Consider the following 24182-nt stretch of genomic DNA (forward strand, 5'->3'; position numbering starts at 1 on the left):
GTCAAGATAATACAAGAGCTATTTCGAATGAAGGTATATTTGGTCTTCATCACTGATTGATTCTATTGAACGGTTCTATATATCTTTCGGTAAAGGTTTTTAATATCTCCTGAAATAAATTATTTGTTTAGAGGCAATTACTCATCTATTAACTATTGTCGCTTGCAGTTTTATGAAGTGTTTTAGATGTGGGGGAGTGATTGGTTTTGCTGGTAAATTTGTTTTCAGCGTTTATTTTAGTCTCTGTAAATCAGACAGCATATGAAATGAATGGTTGTGTATCCTACTATCTAACTATGTACTTTTGCTTTTTCAGTACTATTTTATTTTATTGTTTTACAACACAAGCCAAGGAAAAAACATCTTTCTTCATAAATGATATGGGTAAATTTTAATCATAACTTCATCAAATGTAATTCATTTAAAAAGACGAAGATGTTTCAAAATTCTATGGGCAAATTTACCTTTTTTCTTCAATTTCGTTCATATGGAAAAGAGAAGGGCTATACTGGCCGCAGAACATGCCAAAGGAATAATAATTCCAAGTTCGTCATTTAATTAGTAATTTTCAACTATGTTTGAAAAGTTACAGATTAACAAACTAATATATGTTAAGTTGAAAGGTTACAGATTAACAAAAAGTTCCAAATGAATTACAATTATAGAATTTTGACCCATAGTGTCAATACATAAAAATCTACCGGTCTACATGCATGTTTGTATTTAAGAATCAACGAGGTTTTTTTAGTTTTTTTTATAAAGACTTGGATTAATCAACATATAAATATCGACTCGAGATAACTCATGAAGCTCAAAGAAATGTCTACACAAATTCATTACAAATATCAAAATCGACTCATATTACATCTTACAATAGTAAAACCTCCTGGCAGTTAACTCTAGAACATTCTTCTGTAAACGATCATTTAAGCACAAAGCAATATTCCTAAGTTCAACGACACTCATTGGCCTTTCTTAACAAGTGTACTGAAAGCACCGAGATAATTATAAATGCAACTTCTAACATCACGACGCTGTTTGTACCCAGTTGATAAATTTCTTACAATTACCACACGTAATATGTAAAACAATTAAGACAAAAGCAAATTTATCATTGGTCAAATTTCGTAGAATTATTTGATAAGATCTTTTCAAATCACGAACAAGTAAAACGTTTACAAACTATGTTTACATCGGTTATTTTTTTAATACATTGATAAGAACAAAAAGTGTGTTCGCTTTCATTGTTACCAAAATAGCAACCCGTAGAGTACAATCAATTGACCCTACAAATAAAGCTAAATTTAAGTAAGTAAACAGTTAAATGTTGCCTCAGTCACGTTCGTTGTACCCTCCTCGACGGCAGAAACCTTAAATTCAGTATACCCAAATAAGACCTCGATAACGATTGGCCGGTTTTTACCTTTTGATATATCCGGAAGTGACACAGTAAGGTCTCCAAGCCTGCGTACTCCACATTCGGTGGTACAATACTGTGGGCACTCAAAATCGCTTTCATATATTTCCACGGTCGCTTCTGTGTCATTCGCTCGCGTCGGATAGCACTTGTGTTTGAATATTGTTTCACCGACCAGGATAGGATGATCGATGTGAACTATTGGTTGGAATATATCAGTGCACATTTCTTTACCGTCATAAATAGCCCTTAGCTTTTTCGGATGTATCTCTGGGTTAAACTCTCTGATTACACTTATTCCATACGTTCGCGGTGAAATGCGCTCGGATATAATGTTTGGGTTATGACCATATATCACAGCGCCCTTTACAATGACATTGACCGCGTCATGTGGACATATGACATTTACCCCTTTAAACTCGGTCATAATTCGTTTGCTGAGGATGGATGAATCCGAAAATCCCCCGACCATTAGAATGGTCTTTACATCTTTATCTTTCAGTTTGCTTTTCTTGAGCAAAAATCCAACATGTTGGGCAATGGCATCGACTGCATCTTTAAAGAAATCTTTGAATAGCTTGCAGTCGAAGCGAAGCTTTTCCTTTTTCACTCTCACTGAGCTTGCAAATTTTGATTTCTGAAGTCCTTGTTCCACAGTGTCGCATTTTCTCCCTTCTTTATATATAGTAAATAGTTCATTGGGGAAAGGTATTGTTGGTTCATCGTCAGAGTTAAATTCAACGGACTTCTTCTTTGCTTCGAATTTTCTTTCTACTTCCAAAAGATCTTCCTGATGATGAAGAGAAAACTTTTTCCAGACATCTTGGCCAAAAAGATCTCCTAAAAATTCCATATACTTTTTATCTACCATTGTCCCTCCCCATGGGCCACCAGTTGGTCGCTCAAGTTCCCTAAGGTTTCCATCATTTTGAATTTGATAGGCAGTTACATCAACAGTTCCACCTAACAAGAAAAACATAAAACATGGATTGTAATAATTAAAACAGTATTTGGAGGTATGGCACTTCGTGATACAACTAAACAGAGATCCATTCACCATTCAGGTTATTGTCCGGACATCAACATAATGATTTTTTTCTGGCCCCTTTTCTACATGAATGAAGACACAATCCCTAATTCAATCCCAGCCTTCCTTAATTATATTAGCACCTTGTAGTACAATTTCATTGAGACTTATTCACTTGTAGTCAAGTTATTGCCGGATATGTTTGTATCTTGGGCTCCTATTTCTTAAACAGTTAGTGCTACAAGCCCCTAAATCAATCCAAGCCTTCCATTTGAAGTATACATGTTGCCTCGTAGTATAATTTCATAAAGATCCATACACTTATACTAAAGTTATTGTATGGAAATCAAATTGTCTATGGACTCCGGACGACGACAACGCAGACGACGACGACGACGACAGCATGATACCTAATTCGGCCTCATTTTTTTCCCAAGTCCAGCGTTTTAACGATGATGTAGTAAAAAGTACGTATCAGAGAAATTGCCCAGATAGGGAAGAAAAACAACAACAAAACAACATACCAATAAACAATATAAAACTAACCAATTAATATTGCCAACAATACACTACACATTGATTAAATGTTTGATTGATCAATGGTGGTTTTCCGTCCCAGAGCAGATATTTCATTCACTTCAGGACATTGTCAAGATCATTTCATGAATAGAGGAACAAATTCTGTTTTGCACTAGGCCGACAAACTAGGCTGTCATGACTGTAGATTCATAGGCAATAGCCCCAATGAAGGCATGTCAACCCATAAAGACACGTTATTCTGACTCCGAGCCAACTAGTTGTCAGTTTTTATCTCTTATACGCCGCGTGCCTGATGGAGAAGCAATGAAAAACAAAATTAAAGTATTGGTATGGAGATTCGAACCCATGACCTCTAGCATTCGAGCTAGCTCGTCTCTAAAAGACACCGAGGCTGTACAGTATTAACTAATGACTAGAGTCCAAGTTTCTCATTTACTTGTGTTTCTTTGTACATGCTATTTTGGTTAGTTCATGTTCTTTGTTATCCGTGTCTGTTTTCCCTGTCTAATCCTTATCCGTGGATTACATTCGTTTGCTTTCTTCTAGAATCTACCCTTTAAAGTAAATTAACTAACCCCCACAATCTAAGACCAGGAACTGTTGGCCGGGCTCAAAAGATGAAAGCGAGCTAGCTCCGGCTCCATCTTTCTTCTGAACAGTTAATTCCTTACAGTATATTGCAGCTGCTTCTGGTTCATATGCCAATGTTAACATGTTACTTGGAATTCCTGCCTACAAAAGTATTAAAAAATCTATCATAATGTCAGTTGACGTTATGTCTTACATTGTCGAAAAATTAGGTGCGTATTTTGTTGTAGTCACTGTTAAGCATTTGATGGAAGTGACAGAATATAGAGTACTCGGTAAAGTATTGACGGGAGCAAATTCATTGAATTGCATAAGTTACAAAAAAGTGCTGGAGACGTAGTACCCATCCAATCCATTGGCAATTGTCACCAATAGAGATGTCATTATCAAACGTTTACCTGCTCAGCCGCCTTCCTCATAAACTGCTTTGCCCTATCTTCCCATATTGCAGGAATTGTCAAAACATAATGCACATCTTTGTTCTCGAAATTAAACCCGCTCACTTGATTACTTGTTAAAAAGTGATCTTTCAGAAATCTGATGGACTCAGCAAACACAATCAAAGCAGACATCGGTTGTTTCTGATCGTCTTCAATTACGAGATCTTTAGATATAGTTCTTCTTGTCTGAAAGAGATAGATTTCAAATAAGAACAAAATAATTAGTTCATCAGAGTGTTCCACCTAATCACTGTAACAAATAAGCACTGCATGACTGTCCTAATAAAAGACTCGTTTTCTAATTTACAATGACTTTGTACCAATTCTGTATTATGGATCAAATCATATGTATTAACTTTCACAAATATGTCCGAGGTACTCACTTTATCCGTGTATAAACTCATTTTGAAAAGTCTAAAGAATCGCCATCCGTCTGCTTTGTCATCCTCTTGCAAGGTTTTATACTTGGTTTCAGCTGCATATCCGAATGAGTCAAACTTTTTATCTTTATTGAACAAAATTACGGTTGGCGTTTTGGAAGTCTGAAGTCCGTCACCGGATTTCCATACCGTATTACTATATATCTTCGTGTGGTCTTCCTTGTATTCACTCAGGAAGGAGTAGGCATATCCGGAGTAAGTTGTCCCAAAATCTATCGCCAAAACAACTAGCGCATTTTCTTTAGGGTTTGTTGACATTGTAACTTCATTTGAAGCATTTCATCTATAATTGCGGTTTACCTGAAACAAATGAAATATTGTTCAACATTAAAGTTTAGAATAATATATGATGTAGAACGTGTATATTGGGTGCTATTTTAAGTAGCATTAATCTGGAAGACGTACCTTACTAGATAAAACAGAAAAGAACAGGATGAATTATTATATTCTTAAATGGAAACTCATTTTAAAACATTTTTATGCATGTAACTTCTTTAAAAGATGCCAAATTATTTTGAATCTCGACAAACTTTATTAATGCAATACATTTGCAAAATGTCAATAAATATTTTATAAAACGAGGATTTAAATATAGTATACTATAAAGATACTTGGATATGACACAAAATACACGCAATACCGATAATGCCGTGATTTAAATAACCGTTTTAGTAGAATTGTAACTAGATCTAGTGTAATGTTTAAAAAAGAATAAAAAGGCCAATGGCATTAACTTACATTAATAATTGTTTCAACCGTAAGAATCAGCGATATATAAACAGATGTAAGCAATCTTTTCAAATTATATCAATACATTTTTGGTATAGAACTGAGAGAATAACGTCTGACCAAAATATACTTCAATCACATTATTATCGTTTTACATTGTAAATTATTAAGTTTTTGGCAAAAAGAGAGAGAGTAATAAGGGTCACTTGTAATGGCGGGTATCAACGGTACTACATACGGGCATCATTGAAACGAAAGTAGGTATTATATAGTCACCAAATGACTATTTATAGCGGATCTCCCTACTTCACTTCAGGGTCAGTGGCGAACCCTTTGGGCGGTTCCACCCCCTTAGAAAAAAAATTGTTGAAAATTGTGTGTGCATGAAAACACTCACTTCGTAGTCCTCACCGGTGATCCTCTCAAGACATTTAGTTTTGCCCCCTCCCCCTTACCTAAATATTTGGATCCGCCACTGAGGATACAATCAGAACATTATATAAATAAGCTGAAGACCGTAAATAATTACAATTTGAGTAGCCGAAATTTGTGTTGACATCACAAAATACCGTTGCAATCGATATGCATTGAGATCTCGGGTTTGATTCAGCGTGGTCTCTGGGGTGGTCTCAGACAGAATTAGTCCTGATTTATTCAATGTGTCATAGTTTTTCTTTCCTCGTTTGTCTACCCCAGGACTTAACTTTTTATGAGCAACTCGGCGGGTGTTTCTAGAAAAGCAGAGGACGCTTACCCTACCGGTGCACCTGGTTCATGCTCCCAGTTTTTAGTGGAATCCGAGTTGCCCCTTTGCTTTTGTTACTTTGTATGTATGATTTTAGTTACTTCATGTTCTTTGTTGTGTATGTCTGTTTTCCATGTCTGGTCTTTGTCACTGGATTAAATTCTTTTGATTACGCTATAACCTTGGTTCCCTTGATTATTCTTAGTCCAGATTTTTCATCTGACGTTTGGTGACAAAACAAAATAAAAGTTAGCTGAACTATTTGGACTTATTAAAGGAAGTATATACTTTATTTTAACTTCAAATTTGTCTTGACTTAAACATTGGATATAATAGTTACTTCACGTGAGTTACTTACAGCAAGGAATTGTCCTCCATACCACGATAACGGGATAGATCACAGATGCGTAGAACAGAGTCGTAACATAAAGTTAGGTACCGTTATGTACTGAATTTTACTTCCTTATTGGTCTTATTATAGTGCAACTTAAAGTGAAAGAACCATCAAGGTAAGAATTTATTTGTCGGAGAATAGGAGAAAACTAAGATATTAGGTACTCGCATGTTTTTTTCTTCCCACATTAATGAACGTAATAAAACACCAATTTTGGTTTGTTATAATTAAATGTTTTCACTATAACAATTTCAAAAAACAGATCTATGATGTCTGAAATTTAAAAAAAAATCGACACCTATTATGAAAGATGGTACAAAAATGTCATATTAGTTGGAAAATAATTTTGATATTGTAGATAAAATACGACAATTAAGAAGAAAGGAAAGTGGAGCCTATGAAAAACAAATTGCCCGGTATGCGAGATAAAAGATGAAAACAAAACAAAACAAAGGAAAGAAAAAAACGATGAGATAGAAATGCAGAGAAATCAGTTAACAAAATTCTAAAAGGCACGGATCTAGGGATTTTGAAAGAAAAAAAAGGGTCCAGCAAGAAAAATGATTCAGGATATTATTGGACTTTCATTGCCCAAATAGTGCACGAAATCAACATCTTTTCTCACATTATAGGTGTTCACACCTGAGCCCCACTAGATCTGCTATTGAAAAGGTGTACAATAAGTACTATATACCCAGAGCAATCCGAAAGCCTACTTTTTTTTCTGATGCGTTCGTGAAATGGATTATCCATTCGAGTTTAAACCCAAATTGAAAACACATATACATGTACTTCAAAGTACGTTGTTTAAGATCCTAACTTGTACTTAAAACAATCTTATATAATATTTATGCACTTCTTTATGACTATATAAGTAATTCAATATGAATAAATTATTTATTATTTATATTCCAAAGTTGTAAAAATAACCTTTTAAAGTGAATGACACGATTAATAGGAAAATAGGTTATTCACACACACACATACACACACACACATACACACACACACACATATATATTATTTTTACTATTAATCTACATGTTAACTAAATATTTAGTCGATTTATCAAGTTTCCCCAAGCTGTCATTAAACCGACCAACCACATATATATGGCGTCTCCAGATTTCACCCGAACGGAACACCAAAATGTAATATACTAAGCATTCATATTCTACCACTATACACTTTATCTATGTACTTATCGACTTTCAAGATAAAAAGTCAAAGGGAGACAACATGGATTGTAATAGGTAAGTGGAAAGATCATTGCATTTGTCCAGTTTACCATACTCTACTGCATCAGAACACATATTCATAAACACAAGCTAAATCGAATATAGATTTGCAAATTATATTTAATTATTTCGTGTGATTGATAGATCCTATACTTAGAAGTTTCTCTACGGGGATAGCTCTTGTTCTACATGTCGGCCCATATTAAAGGATACAGTTAAGTAAGAATGCACACCAATGGCCGGCCCTGGGGGTTGTGGGGATAAGAACCCCCTTTTTTGGTAAATTTTGTCAATTCCGTACAAAATTTGGGGAAAAATTAGCAAAGCATAGCATATGGACCCCTTTTTCTGGAACATATCTGCCCCCTTTTGAAATCTATATATATCGATCTGGATCCGCCCCTATACATGTACATTGGTTTGTTTCTACAATTTCATTGTATTGGGTAAATATTTTAAGGGACAAACTTCCCTGTGGAAACAATTATTATATGCGTTCCACGTGTAAATAAATGAAAGAAAAGAATTATTTAATGTGATATAAATACGTATGAAACATATATATATAGATTAAGACGTAACGAAACTTAACATGAACCATTTCTTAATCAAAACAGCAATAGTCAAATACCATAACCCGGATTCTCGGGGTCATTTTGTTTTTGTAATTAAAGTTGTACTATATATGTATAATTTTACTGTATGCCTTTGAAATTGCGACCATTTTCACAAAAAAAAAATATGCCAACTTTCAATATGTATCCCTTGATTGACACTCACCTAAAGTATATTTGTAGACAAACAACACAAAGATGAGCGACATCATGGATTAAATTACAACTTACATTGGTGAAAATGAGTACTTTAAATCTTTACTTCCGATTTTCCTTTGTTTAGCTGCAAAATGAATTTTGATACCCCTATAAGTCTGTTTTGATTTACCGCCAAATGTCATTCATATTAAGTTATTCTGGTTGTTTTGGGAAAAAATATTCTGTTTCTTTTCAACATCAAAACACCTGTTTCATTTTTGAATAAATCTTGTTTGACTGTCTTCTTGTGTACATTATTGATGACAGGTGGTGATAGAGATCGATTAATTTATACATAATAAATAACAGTTTGTGATTGTTTATTGATCTCTTCATAAAAGCAGATTTACATGCATGTAAATACAACTAATTTGGAGAATAAGATAATATACGTAATGCTATTGACTTCTCTTACATTGGTTGAAGATTTTTGTCTTTTTGTATTAGAAATATTAAAAATGCAAATAGTTTATTTGGCACGGTATCAAAAGTTGAGGGGCTTATCTATCTTTATTTTTTTACCTGGTTGTATAAGTAATTGCATTGTACACAAACATACTTTGGGTTTTAGAACATGGAAATGGGAGAAATGGGGCGTCATTGTGCACACATGGCACGATGTCCGATATGTGTTTTCTGATATATACTGGGTAGAAATCCTTCGGTGAACCTAACAATAACGGGAAACCTCACGCGAAAATTTGATCAAACGGTCGTCAGTTAAAAAGTCAAGTGCATCATTTATCGATAAAATACATGTGTAGTCACAGCATTCTATCCTGGAAAATTGTTCAATGATAGAAATTGTTCAACGCATTTGTATTTCATTATTGATACAAAAGTATCCCGTTTTTCAGTTTTCCATCAACCTACAAAGAAGGATACAATGACAGGAAAGCGGTGAAAAAAATGAAATACAACAGACTTGGAAATACTGGACTGGATGTTTCCGTTCTAAGCTTTGGTATGTCAATGTTTTATATACAAGTACTACAATTTTCATAATTTTTATTCAATGACAATTTGCTACGCAAACATTGTTAGTTGAGTACATTTGTATACACCGGAAATAATTCCCTAAGTTTTCAATTAAAATGCAGTGTTAAAGTTTAGAGAAGAATCGTTGCGCTTACAGAGTGATACTTCGTACATGTGATAGGGGTTAACCTTGGAGACAGATGTTTTCAGTTGGTTTGCATTTGCACAAAGGCTATTGTTACTAAAATACATATGGGTCCTGTAATTTGGAAAGATATTCTATTATATTCTATTCATTCGTGGTAATGTAATAATTTTCCATTTTTATCTTCGAATGATAAGTTATCATACACATATGTTTATTACACTTGTTTGAAGTGTTAAATGTATCATGAAGTAATTTAATGCTAATTAATTTATAATTATAGACAAAATCGAACTTGCTCTAGTGCTAAAATCAGTATCTGTATTCATACATGTCAATTGTTCTTATCCTACAGATGTAACTGACGAAATCAATCCACTACACATGTAGTTCTTTTAATGTTACATGTACTTGCATACGTGTAGACCGAGATGCACTGTTGTCACCACTGTGAAAAATCATTTGTGTTTATTATCAATCAAATGTTTCAACAGGGGCATCGTCGCTAGGAAGTGTGTTCCATGAAACCGACGACACTGAGTCACAACAGGTCGTGGAGTATGTTGTAAAAAATGGTATCAACTATATTGACACGGCCCCATGGTACGGCCATGGAAAATCAGAATCCGTTCTTGGGAAGGTATATTAAACAATGAGCTGTTGTATATGTAATTCGCCTTAATTTGCACAATCCAAGTTTGGTTTTTGTTTTTTCACAATCATCATTAATCAGGCGTACCCGGTGTACGTTCCCTGCGGCCTAATTGGGATATTTTTTTTGTATTCAATCTTGATTTCCCGCAAATTCTACTACCCAAAATGTTCATGTTTTGCTTTGCACGACCTTTTATTATATTTACACCCACTAACCTGAAATCCTGGACCCTCAATGTTAATCAACGTCAAAATTCGAAGTGCGGTCGGCCCTCATAGATTTTATATTTAAAGTTCAGTTTGATTTCAGTAATCCAAAATCCCAAAAGTACTAACACTCAGATAATTATTTTGGATAAGACTGTCAACTAGAAAATTTTAATGATAAAAGAAAATCTGTGAACGGTGCTTACTTGATACACCCACTTTCCAATTTCAAAATCTAAAACAGGGGTGCACAATGGGAATATGTCAAGGAGATTATGTAAAAGTTTCATTAAATTAGAAGTTATGATAATTTAGTGGTACTCCGTTTCCCCATATTTATAAATGACAAAGCCAATGTTGTGCAATTAATGTGGTTTCCAAGTTGATATAGATCAAAATATAAAATAGAAGGTGAACAAAAGGAATACACAATAAAGAATATATGAAAGTTTAAGTAAATTCTGTTTAGTGGTGTAGTAAAAGTAACGGGTAAGAGATTTGTACCCCTCTGGCACTGCTTCACGTATTGAAGGAAGTACGGACGATAGGAATAACAGACATCCCTATCACTTTATGTCCCACTTTGGAGTATAAATATAAGATAACAAATATCAACTCCCGAAAGATTCAGATAATACGGGATTGGAATTCACATAAGCATTGGTTTAGGCTATTACATGTATAGCAAACATTCAACAAGAATGTATCTGTCTAAATAGCATAAAGAGGTGCGGGTAGAATGCGTGTGCGTGTGATTTTAGTGTGTATGAATTCTGGAGTTCCAAGCATATCAGTGATAGATAACAACTGTACAATGACTAGTTACAGGACCAGATCCAGATAATTTGAAAAGGGGGGTGCCAGCCGATGCTCAGAAATAGGGGGTGCTGTGACATTATTTGTCAGTTTTACGCATGAAAATGACAAATTTTCCAATATAAAAGAAGGGCGCCAACACCCTTCTAGATCCGCCACTGAGTTATTGAAAAAGCACAGAATATCCAGAATGTTTGAATCAGTCTGGATATCAATTGACTTTTTCCGTATTGATATAATTTGTTTACAAAGTTCGTCTATCATTAAGGTTCTTCCTAGAATACCAAGAGAGACGTATTACGTAGCAACTAAAGTCGGCCGTTATGAACCGGAAGTGGAAAAGATGTTTGACTTCCGTGCAGAGAGAGTTTTACAGAGCGTGGACGAAAGTTTACAACGGTTAGGATTAGAGTATATCGATATAATACAAGTAAGCATCCATAAAAGATAAAAAGAAAGCAATAATTCGTAGTTTTCCACTTTTAAAGTTTGTAGAATTTGTACCAAGAAAACCGTAAGCGTATAGGTTTTTTGCCATGATTATTGGGAAAATATTGTTGCGAGCGGAAATTTATTTTGCAAGAGCTTGCAAGGGCAACATATATCCTATGAAATATTTTCCATTATTCATGTACTACACTTTAAAAATTGTTTAGAAGAAGTTATAAACCCATTTAAAATGTGTTTTTTGTAGTTGATGACCTCGTGATTCCGATACTATATTGCAATCAGTGCAGTATGGGAATATATTGCATGCTAATTCACCTTCAGTTGCTTTTTACAGGGAAAATATATTGATATACAAAAAAATTCCATATAGCACCATTGCAAATATACAAGCATCACATCAATTTCAGAACGTGATTGATAAAATTCAAAAGCATTTTAAGCAGTATCTTATGCTTTGCTTGACCGTAAAAAGGTAATTGTATAAATACTTGAGACCATATTGCAATGCCCCTTTCGTACATATATTTAAATTGTACTCACAAGCCTGTGTAATATTGCTTAGTCTGTTACGAATAAAGATGTGAATGGACGCCATGCACCCCACAATGAGAAATGATATAAAATGTAGATATATAGAAACGAAACCCAAAGCACATAATCAAAGGAACAAAGACCAAGAAAAGTAAAGGAAGACAAAACACTATTATGAAGTCAGAAATTTGAAGGTAAGTGAGCAACATGACCTTGACCGTAAACCTAAAAGCATTAATCTGTAGTACAACTGGCTTCTGTTATCCCTTTCTGTTTTACATGTAACTGCCAATAGACCATTTTGTGGTAAGTTGGTGAGCATGCTCAATATACACTTCTGCGAGGTAGGGCTTGGTTAGAACAAAAGAATTTTCCTCGCGGAAGTGGATATTGAGCATGCTCTATGCATGCTCATCGACTACCCTACAGGTAGCACAAAAGGTCAGTAACAAATTCAAGGCTGTTGAACTAGATGTGTTTGTAGTAGTATTACAGTTTTATTAATTGACATCATTTAAATTATTATTTTATCCCCATTATCATGAATAGGTATTGGTTCACTAGAAGTCTTCAGACATTATTATTATATGTACGAAGTTCGTTTTTACTATTGTTTAAAGGTTCACGACATGGAGTTTGCTCCAAGTTTAGATATCATTATCAACGAGACGCTCCCAGCCCTCCAAAAGGTCAAGGACAGTGGAAAGGCCAAGTTCATTGGAATTACAGGATATCCTCTAGAAAATTTCAGGTATGCACAATGACTCGTGATAAGGTAATTTTATCATTTCTGTCAGTTGCTGAACACGTGCTTCTTAAAACTCGTTCTAGTCGTTATGATGTGGTGTGTCCATCGATATCTCAATCCTCAATCACGATTCCAGAGCGATATGATTTATGCATCTGCCTTGTTATATTGAATGTGTCTGAAATGTGTACTTTGGGAGGTTGTCTATTCTATACTTCCGGAGTTCGGGTCTGTTCCGAATCCGACAAGAAATGAGTAAGCTGTTGTATATTATTTTTTTTTTTTTTTAGGTAGTAGGACTATTTCTCTTTAAAATTTAAATAAAATAGAAGTAAAATATTTTTGAACATTATTTTGTTTTCTTTCCTCATATAAATGTTGCGATTTTACTAAAAAGATGACAAATACACGGCTAGCTCTAGAAAAGTACTTGAAACTTCACCTTATGCTAAACCATGTTGATATTTCTAGATTGTATATTCTAGTTAGGTATATTTGTGTACCTGGTACAATATAACGTTTGTGTTTAATCACATATAATTATGTAAATTTGTGATAGGACAGTACTTAGACATTATTGATTAAATTGTTATTGTTGAGAAAGGGAGGAATGTATAATGACTTTAAGAATTAATATTGTCTATGTTAACTATAAATTGAATTATATGCATGTACGGGTAAACATGTACGGGTAAACTGGACACATAGAATGTTTATGTCCAGATTCACATTGATTGATGGATGTGTCTTATATAATTGAATGGTATACATATTTGAACATGTTGTATATTCGGGGAGCGTAACAAGTAATGAGCATGTCAAAAGAAATGCAATTATACCTAGAGGTCAAAAAAATACTTGTACACAAATAATAAATCGGCGGGTAAACTGGACACATAGAATGTTTATGTCCAGATTCACATTGATTGATGGATGTGTCTTATATAATTGAATAGTATATATATTTGAACATGTTGTATATTCAGAGAGCTCGCTTTTACTCTTGAACATGTTGTATATTCGGAGAGCTCGCTTTTACTCTTGAACATGTTGTATATTCGGAGAGCTCGCTTTTACTCTTGTAATAAACGTTACAGTCAGTTTTACTTGTCTTGGAATTATTAATCCGTACCAGACTCTACCACAAATTACAAACATAAAATGCGGCTGATGAGAGGTTATTCAGAAGAACATCGTTTTTGTTACCTTGGATATTATTGTTTTTGTTGTCTAGGCCATTCAGAGCTAACTTAAAGATGTGTTAACACTTGTAAGATCTTTCGGGGATCTCTGAAATTATTCTCTATTTTGTATTTAAGTTATATGCTGGCGCATTTGTTGCTATTCATCATTTACCTTCTTTTTTCTATCCTTGAAACATGTGTACAGCATGCCAAAATTTGCGATATTTATGAAATTGGTATTGTTGTATTTAGAAACCACTGGATGGATGCCACTCCTGGTGGACCACGGGTCCCGAGAGAATTTACCACCCTAGTAATCATTTACCGAAATTTGTAATAGCACAAAAATCGAAGCCCGTAAAACACCGAGGTTTCATTCCTCGATTAAAAAAAGAAAGCTTGAATTATAGTGTCTATCGACATATTTTGGTAGAAGTAATCGGTGCTGGGTTTGACTTCCTTTTTTTAATGTTTTTGGTTCTGAGTACTTGGTATACATGTAATTTATTTTTGAATATTGAAATTTCTAAATACGTTCTTGTGTTGCTGATAAGAGTTTTTAAAAAAGTGCTCCTTGAAAGACGCGAATTTTAATATTTGTATAATTAGCATTAATATCTTGAATATATATTGAATTTAGAATTGAAAATAATTTGTTTATTATCAAAATAAAAGATTGTCTTTTCGGTTCCTATACCGCATTGTGATTGGATTTCTTAAATGTACAATATGTAGGTCACAGCCTTAAATGTATATCCTGTCAGTTTAAGAAATATGATGTATTGATGACAAAAATTCAAATATGTGCATTTTGTGATGACATTGTCCCTTTATTTATTTTTTTTGGTATGATTGTATATTTTATTTTGAAACCAAATATGTATAAAATGACCTGTATAGTATATTTTACATGTATTTAAGGGCTTTCCCTACATGGGAAAGACCTTATTGTGAATGGCGTTCCCTATATGGGAAAGACCTTATTGTTTTTCTAATGTTTTTTAGGGGTTTTCCTTATTTTATTTTTATTTTTATTTAAATTTATTTTTAATTTTTTTTTATTCATTCGTTATATGCAAAATTCTTTTTGACATGCTCTCCCCTATTTATCTTTTAAGATATCATTAATTGGGACCATCGATAGAGCTCATTAAGGACTTTCACCAGATGACACTGTGAAGAATTCCATTATCCATTGTAGAAGTTATCTTCCTTTTATTGGCGTTTTTTTTCAACATGGTCCCCCGAACTATTTTTCAGGATATCATGACCATATTTGGTGAACATGTAGATGTCATCAGGTTCAATTAGGAAATGATCCTGCTAAGGATTTCATTACCATCTTTAAGAGTTATGTCTTTTAAAACAGTTTCTTTTAGTCGCTCGTATCTCAAAAACCATAAGAGATAGAATAATTCTGGAAACGGTTTCAGGTACACAAGCAGACGGCCTAAATATTAAGTATGACTGTATTTTGTTATCAAACAATACGGGGGTTATATCCCTTGAAATATCATACTTAAGATTTAAAAATTTATGTTTCGAGAACCGCAAGTTGTACAGACATGGGACCTTCATCAGTGATCTTTGGTCCATGTGACATTTCATTTGCATCCAAGGTCAAAGGTCATAGAGTGCTAGAAAGCCTTCTCACTGCAAACTACAGGCCTTGATATTAAGAAAACAATAAGAGTTCAGTGCATACATAGCGTATGAAATGATCCTCTCGATAAACCCTACATTTTGAGACAAATGAGCCCCAGAATTGCCCAAATTGTTCTGTAATCTGGTTGCCTATATTCTGTAGATTATCATACTGTTTTCAGATTTGAGATATGTTGTCTAGTTTTGGATCTATTGAAATTTTAAGTTTTGAAAGCAGGGGTACATATTTTAAAATCCACAACAGACACACAAATGATCATTCCAAAGAATGAAAGATTGATACTACAACAACTTAAAATTTTCATATTTTTCAATTGTTGTATATATTTCATCAATACCTATTTATAGATTGGCTATTGCATCATTTTTTTCAACTTCATCGAAGGGGGTCATGTGATATATCATTTTGAAGGTCTAAATGAGCACATTTAAAAAATCAGAGTTTCAACCATGATAAGTCATACATGTTCGAAGAGTAGGGTCATTAAGTGCAAACAATTTAAGTTCAAAGAAGTTAATGTTGTTGCATATCAAATGAAAGGTCTTAAAGCGTACATCCGAAATATCGATGGTTGTCTCGAAATAAATGAGTTGGATGAGGTCAATGAGTGCAAAACTTAAATTTGTTTATATAGTTTGGCATATCAAATTAAAGGTCATAACGTGTACATCTCAAATATCAAATTTTGATACAGAAAAAGAACCCAGTTGGGGTTAATAAGTGCAAAATGCTAAAGATCAACGGAAGTAGGGTTGTTGTATATCTAATGAAAGGTCATCAAGTTTCCATTACAAAAATAATGTTGGAAACATCGACAATTGCATTTGACTAGGTTACCAACTGCAAAAAAAAAAACAACAAACTTTTGTAGAAGGTAGCATGTTATGTATCAAACCAAATGTCTTTACGTGTATATTACAAAGAGATAGTTTTCAAGGGAAAGACCTTTCAATTGTTTAACAAGCAATTGACATACTAGTTAGATATTCTGTTGTATTAAATTTTGTTCTATGGAGAGAATTTGAATAGGCTTAGCCCTTTGCTCAATCATATTCATTGTTGACTAAAATACGTTTAAATTATCATTTTTAAAAAAAAATCTCATTTGATTTTTTGAAATACATGGTAGTTGTAATAAAATGCACTAACTAAGTATTTCGCAGTTCTTTGTTTACTGTAGTAGTATTCTAAGGGAAGTAGTGGTTTTCCGTCGTGTGTTTTACGGTCTTGTTCTTTAAGATGATGTTCTGAAAGTAATATGAAAAGAGTCACTAGGAACAAAAAATATTAATTTATATAGTAGATCATGCCAATATACAGGAATATACATGTAGTAGCATACCTAAGCTGCACTTGTTCTCGATGATTACTTAAAAAAAACAAAAGAACCCACTTCAACAGGGTATACCAAACAAATTGGAGTTTTTACTTAAAAAATCGTGCTCTTTTACGTGAATTTGTTATTCTGAATGTGAAAATAAAATTATATACAAAATTTAGTATGGTTATGACTCCGCCTTGGCAGAATGTGTGCGGTAGCTAAATAGCTAGTCTGTTACAAGATTTTACTCACTTAAAATGCGAAGAATGCCGTTGTAGAAGGACATGCTTACCCTTCAGGGGCCCCTGATATTACTCCTGTTTTTTTGTGGGAGTTTATATTGCGTGTGGTTTTTTTTTATTGTGTGCTCTCCTGTTTATTTTTTATCTTCAGTTTTTATATGTAATTGTCTTTATAAAAGAATATTTAAAAATGAAGATTTTTTTTAAACATTACCTCGGCTTTTCCCTCTACATTATGTTCTAATTTAACCCGAACATTACTCAAATCTTGAAGTAGAATTTGATCCCACTAAATCTAGTCTTAATTCAAGCAGCGTCAGTTTAAAAAAATATTTGTAAATTCTTTAAAAAAAGAATTTAGGAGAAAATGAAATCATTTAATTTTACATCATTTGAACTGTTTAAATATTGTGTTCCTATATCGTATATACATTCTTTTCTGTTACATTGGCTTGATTTCTGTTCACTTAATTTTCCACTAATATATACGCCAGAAATTTTATAAACTATAGACTGAAATGCAAGTGCACACTCACGCATATGCATGCATAGTGAATAATTCACTAAAAAGGAATAATGAAATGTCAACTGTTATAAAGACAGTTTACGTTATTTGTTGACCAACGCAGATGATAATGAGAAGATAGAAAATTAAATGAAACATCTGTTTGACCCCTGACAATATATTATTTAAATGATCTGTTTGTAATAATGTGTATGTATTTTTAAGAACTGTGATTGAGAAAAGCTCTGTCAAGATAGATACGGTATTGACCTACTGCCGAGCCTGCATGTATGACAATGGATTAAAGGAATATATTCCGTATTTTAAAGTAAGTAAGAACGGAACGATAATATCCTTTTTGGCCTTTAAAGTTTCATTACTTTTGAATATTAAACAAAAAGCTGTCTTCCTGCAATCAACCCAAGCATTCAACCAAAAATTAATATCCAAAGCACTCATAGTTATTTTAGTATAACATGCGGACCCATGGACGGTCGGATAGTAAATTGACAACTACGACAACAGTAATGTTAGAAATGTTAAAATTGTATGTCGAATAGAATTTTCCTCTTCATGTGAAACTTTCTTCTGAGCACGATGCACACTCAAGATTTCAATACAAATCTGTATAAGACGAACACAACTCTAATTGGAGAGGAATTTAATAATACCAATCTCCAGATTTCTTGAAACTAATCATTAGAGGATCGACTACGCAGGGATTTATAATATTTACAAAAATTGGGATCATTTAGTCTGTCCATTTCCAATGTGACAAACTATCTACATCTGGCATACCGGTAGATATTTCCTGTCCTTCAAAGGGCTTGACCTTCAACGAGCAGAACGGTGGGAGTCTTGCAAGATACAATTACTACTCACGCTTAAAGCGTAACAACAGTTCTAGTTCGATCATGGCTTTAGAATCAAAGGTTCTTGCTGTTCGATTCTATGCCCATTTGTTTTAAGTTCTTGTGTCTTTTATTACTTGTTCTTTGCATATCATTCTGTAGATAATCTTGACTTTGTGTTTCATTGCTCCTCTCGTTTAAATCTCTAACCACTTCCTAATCATTTACATGAGACTTATGTTTGCATACGGACTTGAAAGTGACCCCGTTTCATTTAGGAACACACGATCTCGAACGATTACAATCGACTCGTAATATATCATCATTAAATATCATCATGCTTTATTTTGCAGGAAAAGGGAGTCGGTATAGTTAACGCTTCACCTATAGGAATGGGGTTACTCTCAAACAGAGGTCCTCCACAGTGGCATCCAGCTAGGCCGGATATCAAAGAGGCTTGTCAAAAAAGTGCTGAATATTGTCAGGTAAAATGTAGTTATTCGGGTAGAGGCTACCATGCATTGCTGTAAATTGAATTTCCACGTTTTAATGATAACAGTTAAGAGCATACTAAATAATTAACTATATTCATCAGCAAAACTATTTTTTAAAGTAAAATTAAATCTAGATGTTAAAAATATAAATACATAGACTAGACAATAGTTATGATTTGGACACAGAGCATGTCATTGCATTGTTTGAGAGATTATGTAACCATAGTTAAACATATTTAGTACTGCATAAATTTGGCATTTTTGAGCGTTGTGTTTACCCACATAAATGGACAGTATATTAAATCAAATTTAATTTGTTTTCAGAAGCAGAATGTAGATATATCACGGTTGGCAACAGCGTTCACTCTAAGCCAAAATGTTGCCACAACATTAGTAAGCTCAGCACGGTAAATATACAACAGAAAGGGTAATCAAAGTAAATATACAACAGAAAGAGTAATCAAAGTAAATATACTACAGAAAGAGTAACAAAGTAAATATACTACAGAAAGAGAGTAATCAAAGTAAATATACTACAGGAAGAGAATAATCAAAGTAAATATACTACAGAAAGAGAGTAATCAAAGTAAATATACTACAGAAAGAGTAATCAAAGTAAATATACTACAGAAAGAGAGTAATCAAAGTAAATATACTACAGGAAGAGAATAATCAAAGTAAATATACTACAGAAAGAGAGTAATCAAAGTAAATATACTACAGAAAGAGAGTAATCAAAGTAAATATACAACAGAAAGATCAAACAAAGTAAATATTCAACAGAAAGAGTAATCAAAGGATTCTATTGGAAATCAAACGAATGTAATCCAGGGACAAAGACCAGACATGGGATACAGACAAACACAACAAAGAACATAAAATAACTAAAATAATACGTACAAAGTAACAATAGTAAATGAGCAACTGGGACTCCACTAAAAATTGGGAGTATGGACCTGGTGCACTAGTAGGGTAAACGTCCTCTGCTTTTCTAGAAAGGCCCGCCAAGTTGCTCATAAAAAGCAATGTAATCTGAAACCCACGTTGCACAGATTCTAAGCTTAAAATTCACTATGTCACCAATAACAAAGAGGGATGTAAAGAATCAATGTTTTTTTGTTTTGTATAAATATCTCATGGTCTTGTACTATATATACATTGCTGGGAAATATTTATGTAAGAACTCTATACAATGATCAATAAGGGAACCAAGACACTAGAGGAAATCAAAAGAATGTCATCCAGGAACAAAGATCAGACATAGAAAACAGACAAACAAAAAGAGCAAAAAAATAACTAAAATAATACGTACAAAGTAACAATAGTAAATGAGCAACTGGGACTCCACTAAAAACTGGGAGCATGGACCAAGTGCATCGGTAGGGTAAGCGTCCTCTGCTTTTCTAGAAACAGAGATAGATGTGATATGATTGCCAATAAAACATCCACCGAATATCAAGTAAGGAACAATTAAACTTCTACAGGTTTCATTTCGTAACCAAGTACCAAAATATATGTTTTTACTTACTTGATGAAATAATATTTATTGTATTTTATAGATTAGAAAATATGAAAAAGAATTTGGAGACAGTTTGCAACCCTTTGTCTTCAAAGGAACAGGAAGTTTCTGATTATGTTGTAAAAACGTAAGTAATCAAGAACAATAAGAAATAGTCTAGTTCATTTAATTATATTATAGTTGTGAGTATAGTTTACTTCCGAGAAGCTAAGTAAGGTCTCCATGGTGCTTTATTTGAAGACGTCATTTTACATGCAACATATTCCCCGACTATCAAAGAAAATTCATGTAGTTCCATAAGTGAATTTAAAGTACAATAACAAATTAAAGGTGTTTTACAATTATCGAATTTGCAATTAAGAGGAAAAATAATTATTATAACGATATTAGGTATTTCATATGTCAAAAATTAAGAAAATACTTCCATTTTTATAGGCGAATGATGCATATTTTAAGGGTTTTAAAGAATAAAGTTGAGATGTTATATGCATTTATCCGATTTACAATACATAATATCCTTTTTGTTTTCTCTTTTAAAGGTATTTAGACCCCCTTCCCCTCAAAGACTGGGAAGGAATCGAAGTCGCACAGTATCGGGAAAACCTAAAACAATGCTGACTAATACATAACCTGTCCAACGTCTAAATCGCCAAACCCTACAACACGTGATGATTAAGTATACAGTGAAACCTGTCTAAATAGAACCTTTTCGGTTGTATTGGTAGAATTTTAAGAAATACAAAAGTTCCGATCATATGATATTGCAAACTTTGATATGCTGTGTAAGTGTTTCAAGGAGTAACCACGTCAGAAGTATTAAAATCAAATACAAAGGAAGATCTAGAACCAGCCAAATCCAGTTCTATCATGTGCAATACAAGCAATGAAGCCTTGGTGTTTCATGAATTTTAAAGATTAAAAATTTGCAAAACTGCAATTTCGATAATAATAAATGAAATGATTCGTGGTCAAATAAGTCTGATTACTGGGTTGGTGAATACCCTCGGGGGTCTTTGGTCCGCCAGCAGTGCCATCGAAACAATGGTTATTTTAAAAATACTGAAGTTCAAAACATGACATTGCAAATTTCGATATGCAGTACACGTGTTTGAAGGAAATGGTGGTTTGAGTATACAGTGAAACCTGTCAAGACTGAACACCATAAAAACTCAAGGAATTGCACGGTAAAAGCAGTTGTTTTGTTTGGACATATTCATGTATTAATGTACTAAGATAGCAAGTATGAGAAATATTATAAATTTTGAAATGAAAGACATAATGACCGATTTCTGGTACAATCTTGATTTTGATTAGAGTAGTTTTACTGTATTAAAGACAATGGTATTAATTTTGTAGCGTTTGAGTATCTGTAAAGAGGTTTATACATGCTAGTAAATATATATGTTAATATGTAACTTATGCTGGATCAATTTGTAATAAACAAACTAAACCAATATATTGCTTGTTTTATTTTTTTTTCAGTAAACCGAGAAAATTTCAAACCGTCATATTCCCGTGGTTTCGGCCATCAATTAACTTTAGCTGACTATGTTCAATTGCAATGTGTGTTAAGCTTAAAATAATTCATAAAATGATTTACAAGGCAGCTCAAGACAAAAAAAGAAGGGTTACAGGATCAGAGGAAATTCGGGCTAATCTACCTCTCAACATTGACCGTGTGGTCGCTATCTTTTGAAGAATTTTAGACACAATATAAGAAATTCATGGTATTTTTTGTGAAAAAAAACAGGTTATGTTCTTATTCCTACTGCGGATAGAATATGTCCTATTGGATTCCAAATAAATCACGGAAATTCCATTTTATCATTGTTTTACCACGAGCTTGCTTTTTATGACGTTATTTAATCCCTTGCTATCGCTTGGTAAACAATGCGACGTAAATGGGCAGCCCTTGGTCAGACTATCATAAAATGGAGTTTTCGTGATTTATTTCTTAAGAAGACCATATAAGTCTTGCCGATGCCACTTTTAGCGAAATATTCATATCATAGCTGATTTATGTGCGCAGATAAAAAAGTTCCGATCGTATTACGTAACCTTTGCACAATTAAAGTTATTTTTATACGTAACAGTATTAAATCCATTCTTAAAGTGGTGAACCTATTCACTGTCATTTCATCTTTAAAATTGACTCTTAAATTGGATTTAATTCGATCACTACTACCATCAACGACTAACAGATTTACAAACAGAATTGAAACCGTAAGGGCGGTTGTGAGAGACCAGAAAAGGCTTAAAGGGCATTCAAGACAGTCCCATAGCGCAAAATTGATTGAATTTGATTATTAAAATAATTTATTGAAAATTTAGTTGTATTTTTCTGCAATCCTAATATTCCTACAACGTTAGAGTCTGAAATTCTGTTCCCAAATAGGATGGCACCAAGTCAGAAAAAAAGCTTGCCAGACAACCTCTAGCACTGCTGGAATACAATCTTAATCGCTTGTTATTTAATGCATCTTAATCGTGTGTGTAGATATTGGTTTGTTTAATTACAAAATATTTACAAAGGTTCCAAATATTTTTCAGTTGATGCAGAATTAAACATTTCATCGTCTATATGCATGGAGTGCACTGTGGTGCTTTCACTGTCTAGACTATTTGTGATTTGTACTTTGTTCAGGTAGATATACTGTCCTTTGAAAAATATTAGTACTTGTAATAATCATGTCTTAGGTTGAAGATGGTTGTCTTGTAGGTAATACCAGGTATTGGTAAGCTTTGCATGGGTGGTACGTATTAATTGCCAGTCGTCCATATACTGCTTTGTACAAAGCACCTAGGTCTTTTTCCCCAGGTTTCTGACTCTAAGGAGGGACAATTTCAAAAGGAGGACAGTTGTCCGAAATTTTCATCGGAGCCTTTAGAAAATACTCTTATCGGTTCAAAAAATTCAAATCTGTGAAAATTTGGACAGATAAAAAGTACAAAAATTTGCATAAAAAATCGTAGAAAATGCATTTTTGACATTTTTAGTCTAAATAGATCATTTTGAGTCGAGAATTCCCATACAAGTGCATCTGCAACGATCACAGTGAATGATTTTTTTTTTTTTTTGGCGTAGTTTGATTTAAGAAAAACTCATTTTTTATAAGCATGAGATGGTCGATAATGTGCTTTTAGGTGAAAAAGTTTCTCTAAAAATATAAAACGCTGAAACAGTAAACGTTATGTATAGCTTATTACGACCATGGCGTGAACCGTAGACCAGCTTGTGTGACAGTCGTACTCTGCATTAGTTTAATAGGGAAGGTTTTTGGTTCGGTTCTGACCCGGGAGTATTTTAATGTTTTGGATTTTTTGGTAAAAATGTTATTATTAAAATGCCATTTATTAATTTCGATAATCGATTAGTCATATTTTATCACAGAAAAGTTCTTATTTTAACAAGTTCATGTTGTTACACATATTTTCCATTTATCAACCAAATATATCATCGATTCGTGTCGTATATATATCATTTACTTGTTAGTACGTTTC

At 33.4% G+C, this 24182-nt stretch overlaps 2 protein-coding genes across 4 annotated transcripts; one reads left to right on the forward strand and one right to left on the reverse strand.

The window, feature by feature from the left end:
- Positions 1-539: 539 nt before the first annotated feature.
- Positions 540-6407, reverse strand: LOC148603575 (heat shock 70 kDa protein 12B-like). Its single transcript, XM_088551792.1, has 5 exons — positions 6285-6407; positions 4396-4752; positions 3971-4198; positions 3560-3716; positions 540-2380 (listed from the first exon to the last, which is right to left on the reverse strand). The coding sequence occupies exons 2-5, from the start codon at positions 4708-4710 to the stop codon at positions 1305-1307; spliced, it is 1776 nt and encodes a 591-aa protein (XP_088407918.1). The 5' UTR covers positions 4711-4752; positions 6285-6407; the 3' UTR covers positions 540-1304.
- Positions 6299-22137, forward strand: LOC148603576 (uncharacterized). 3 transcript variants are annotated; one of them, XM_088551794.1, is made up of 11 exons: positions 6299-6435; positions 6679-7573; positions 9228-9334; positions 9988-10133; positions 11439-11600; positions 12772-12902; positions 18043-18145; positions 19022-19153; positions 19487-19569; positions 20722-20808; positions 21221-22137. In XM_088551794.1, the coding sequence occupies exons 2-11, from the start codon at positions 7560-7562 to the stop codon at positions 21297-21299; spliced, it is 1044 nt and encodes a 347-aa protein (XP_088407920.1). In that variant the 5' UTR covers positions 6299-6435; positions 6679-7559; the 3' UTR covers positions 21300-22137. The 3 variants fall into 3 exon arrangements, with proteins under 3 accessions (XP_088407920.1, XP_088407921.1, XP_088407919.1); XM_088551795.1 differs by having other exon boundaries at positions 6679-6736; XM_088551793.1 differs by lacking the exons at positions 6299-6435; positions 6679-7573 and adding an exon at positions 8502-9020.
- Positions 22138-24182: the final 2045 nt, after the last annotated feature.

This window comes from Perna viridis, chromosome 11 (assembly GCF_037379345.1).
Source record: "Perna viridis isolate PV_CMFRI_1.1 ecotype Kerala chromosome 11, ASM3737934v1, whole genome shotgun sequence".
NCBI classification, from domain to species: domain Eukaryota; kingdom Metazoa; phylum Mollusca; class Bivalvia; order Mytilida; family Mytilidae; genus Perna; species Perna viridis.

Coding starts and splice junctions, on each gene's coding strand:
- LOC148603576 (XM_088551793.1), top strand. CDS start 8,989: ATGTCCGATATGTGTTTTCTGATATATACTGG. Junction 11,601..12,771: donor AGTATATCGATATAATACAA/GTAAGCATCCAT, acceptor TATTGTTTAAAG/GTTCACGACATGGAGTTTGC. Junction 18,146..19,021: donor AATATATTCCGTATTTTAAA/GTAAGTAAGAAC, acceptor TTTATTTTGCAG/GAAAAGGGAGTCGGTATAGT.
- LOC148603575 (XM_088551792.1), bottom strand. CDS start 4,710: ATGTCAACAAACCCTAAAGAAAATGCGCTAGTTGTTTTGGCGATAGAT. Junction 3,717..3,970: donor TGAGGAAGGCGGCTGAGCAG/GTAAACGTTTGA, acceptor ATACTTTTGTAG/GCAGGAATTCCAAGTAACAT. Junction 2,381..3,559: donor CCTGGTCTTAGATTGTGGGG/GTTAGTTAATTT, acceptor TTTTCTTGTTAG/GTGGAACTGTTGATGTAACT.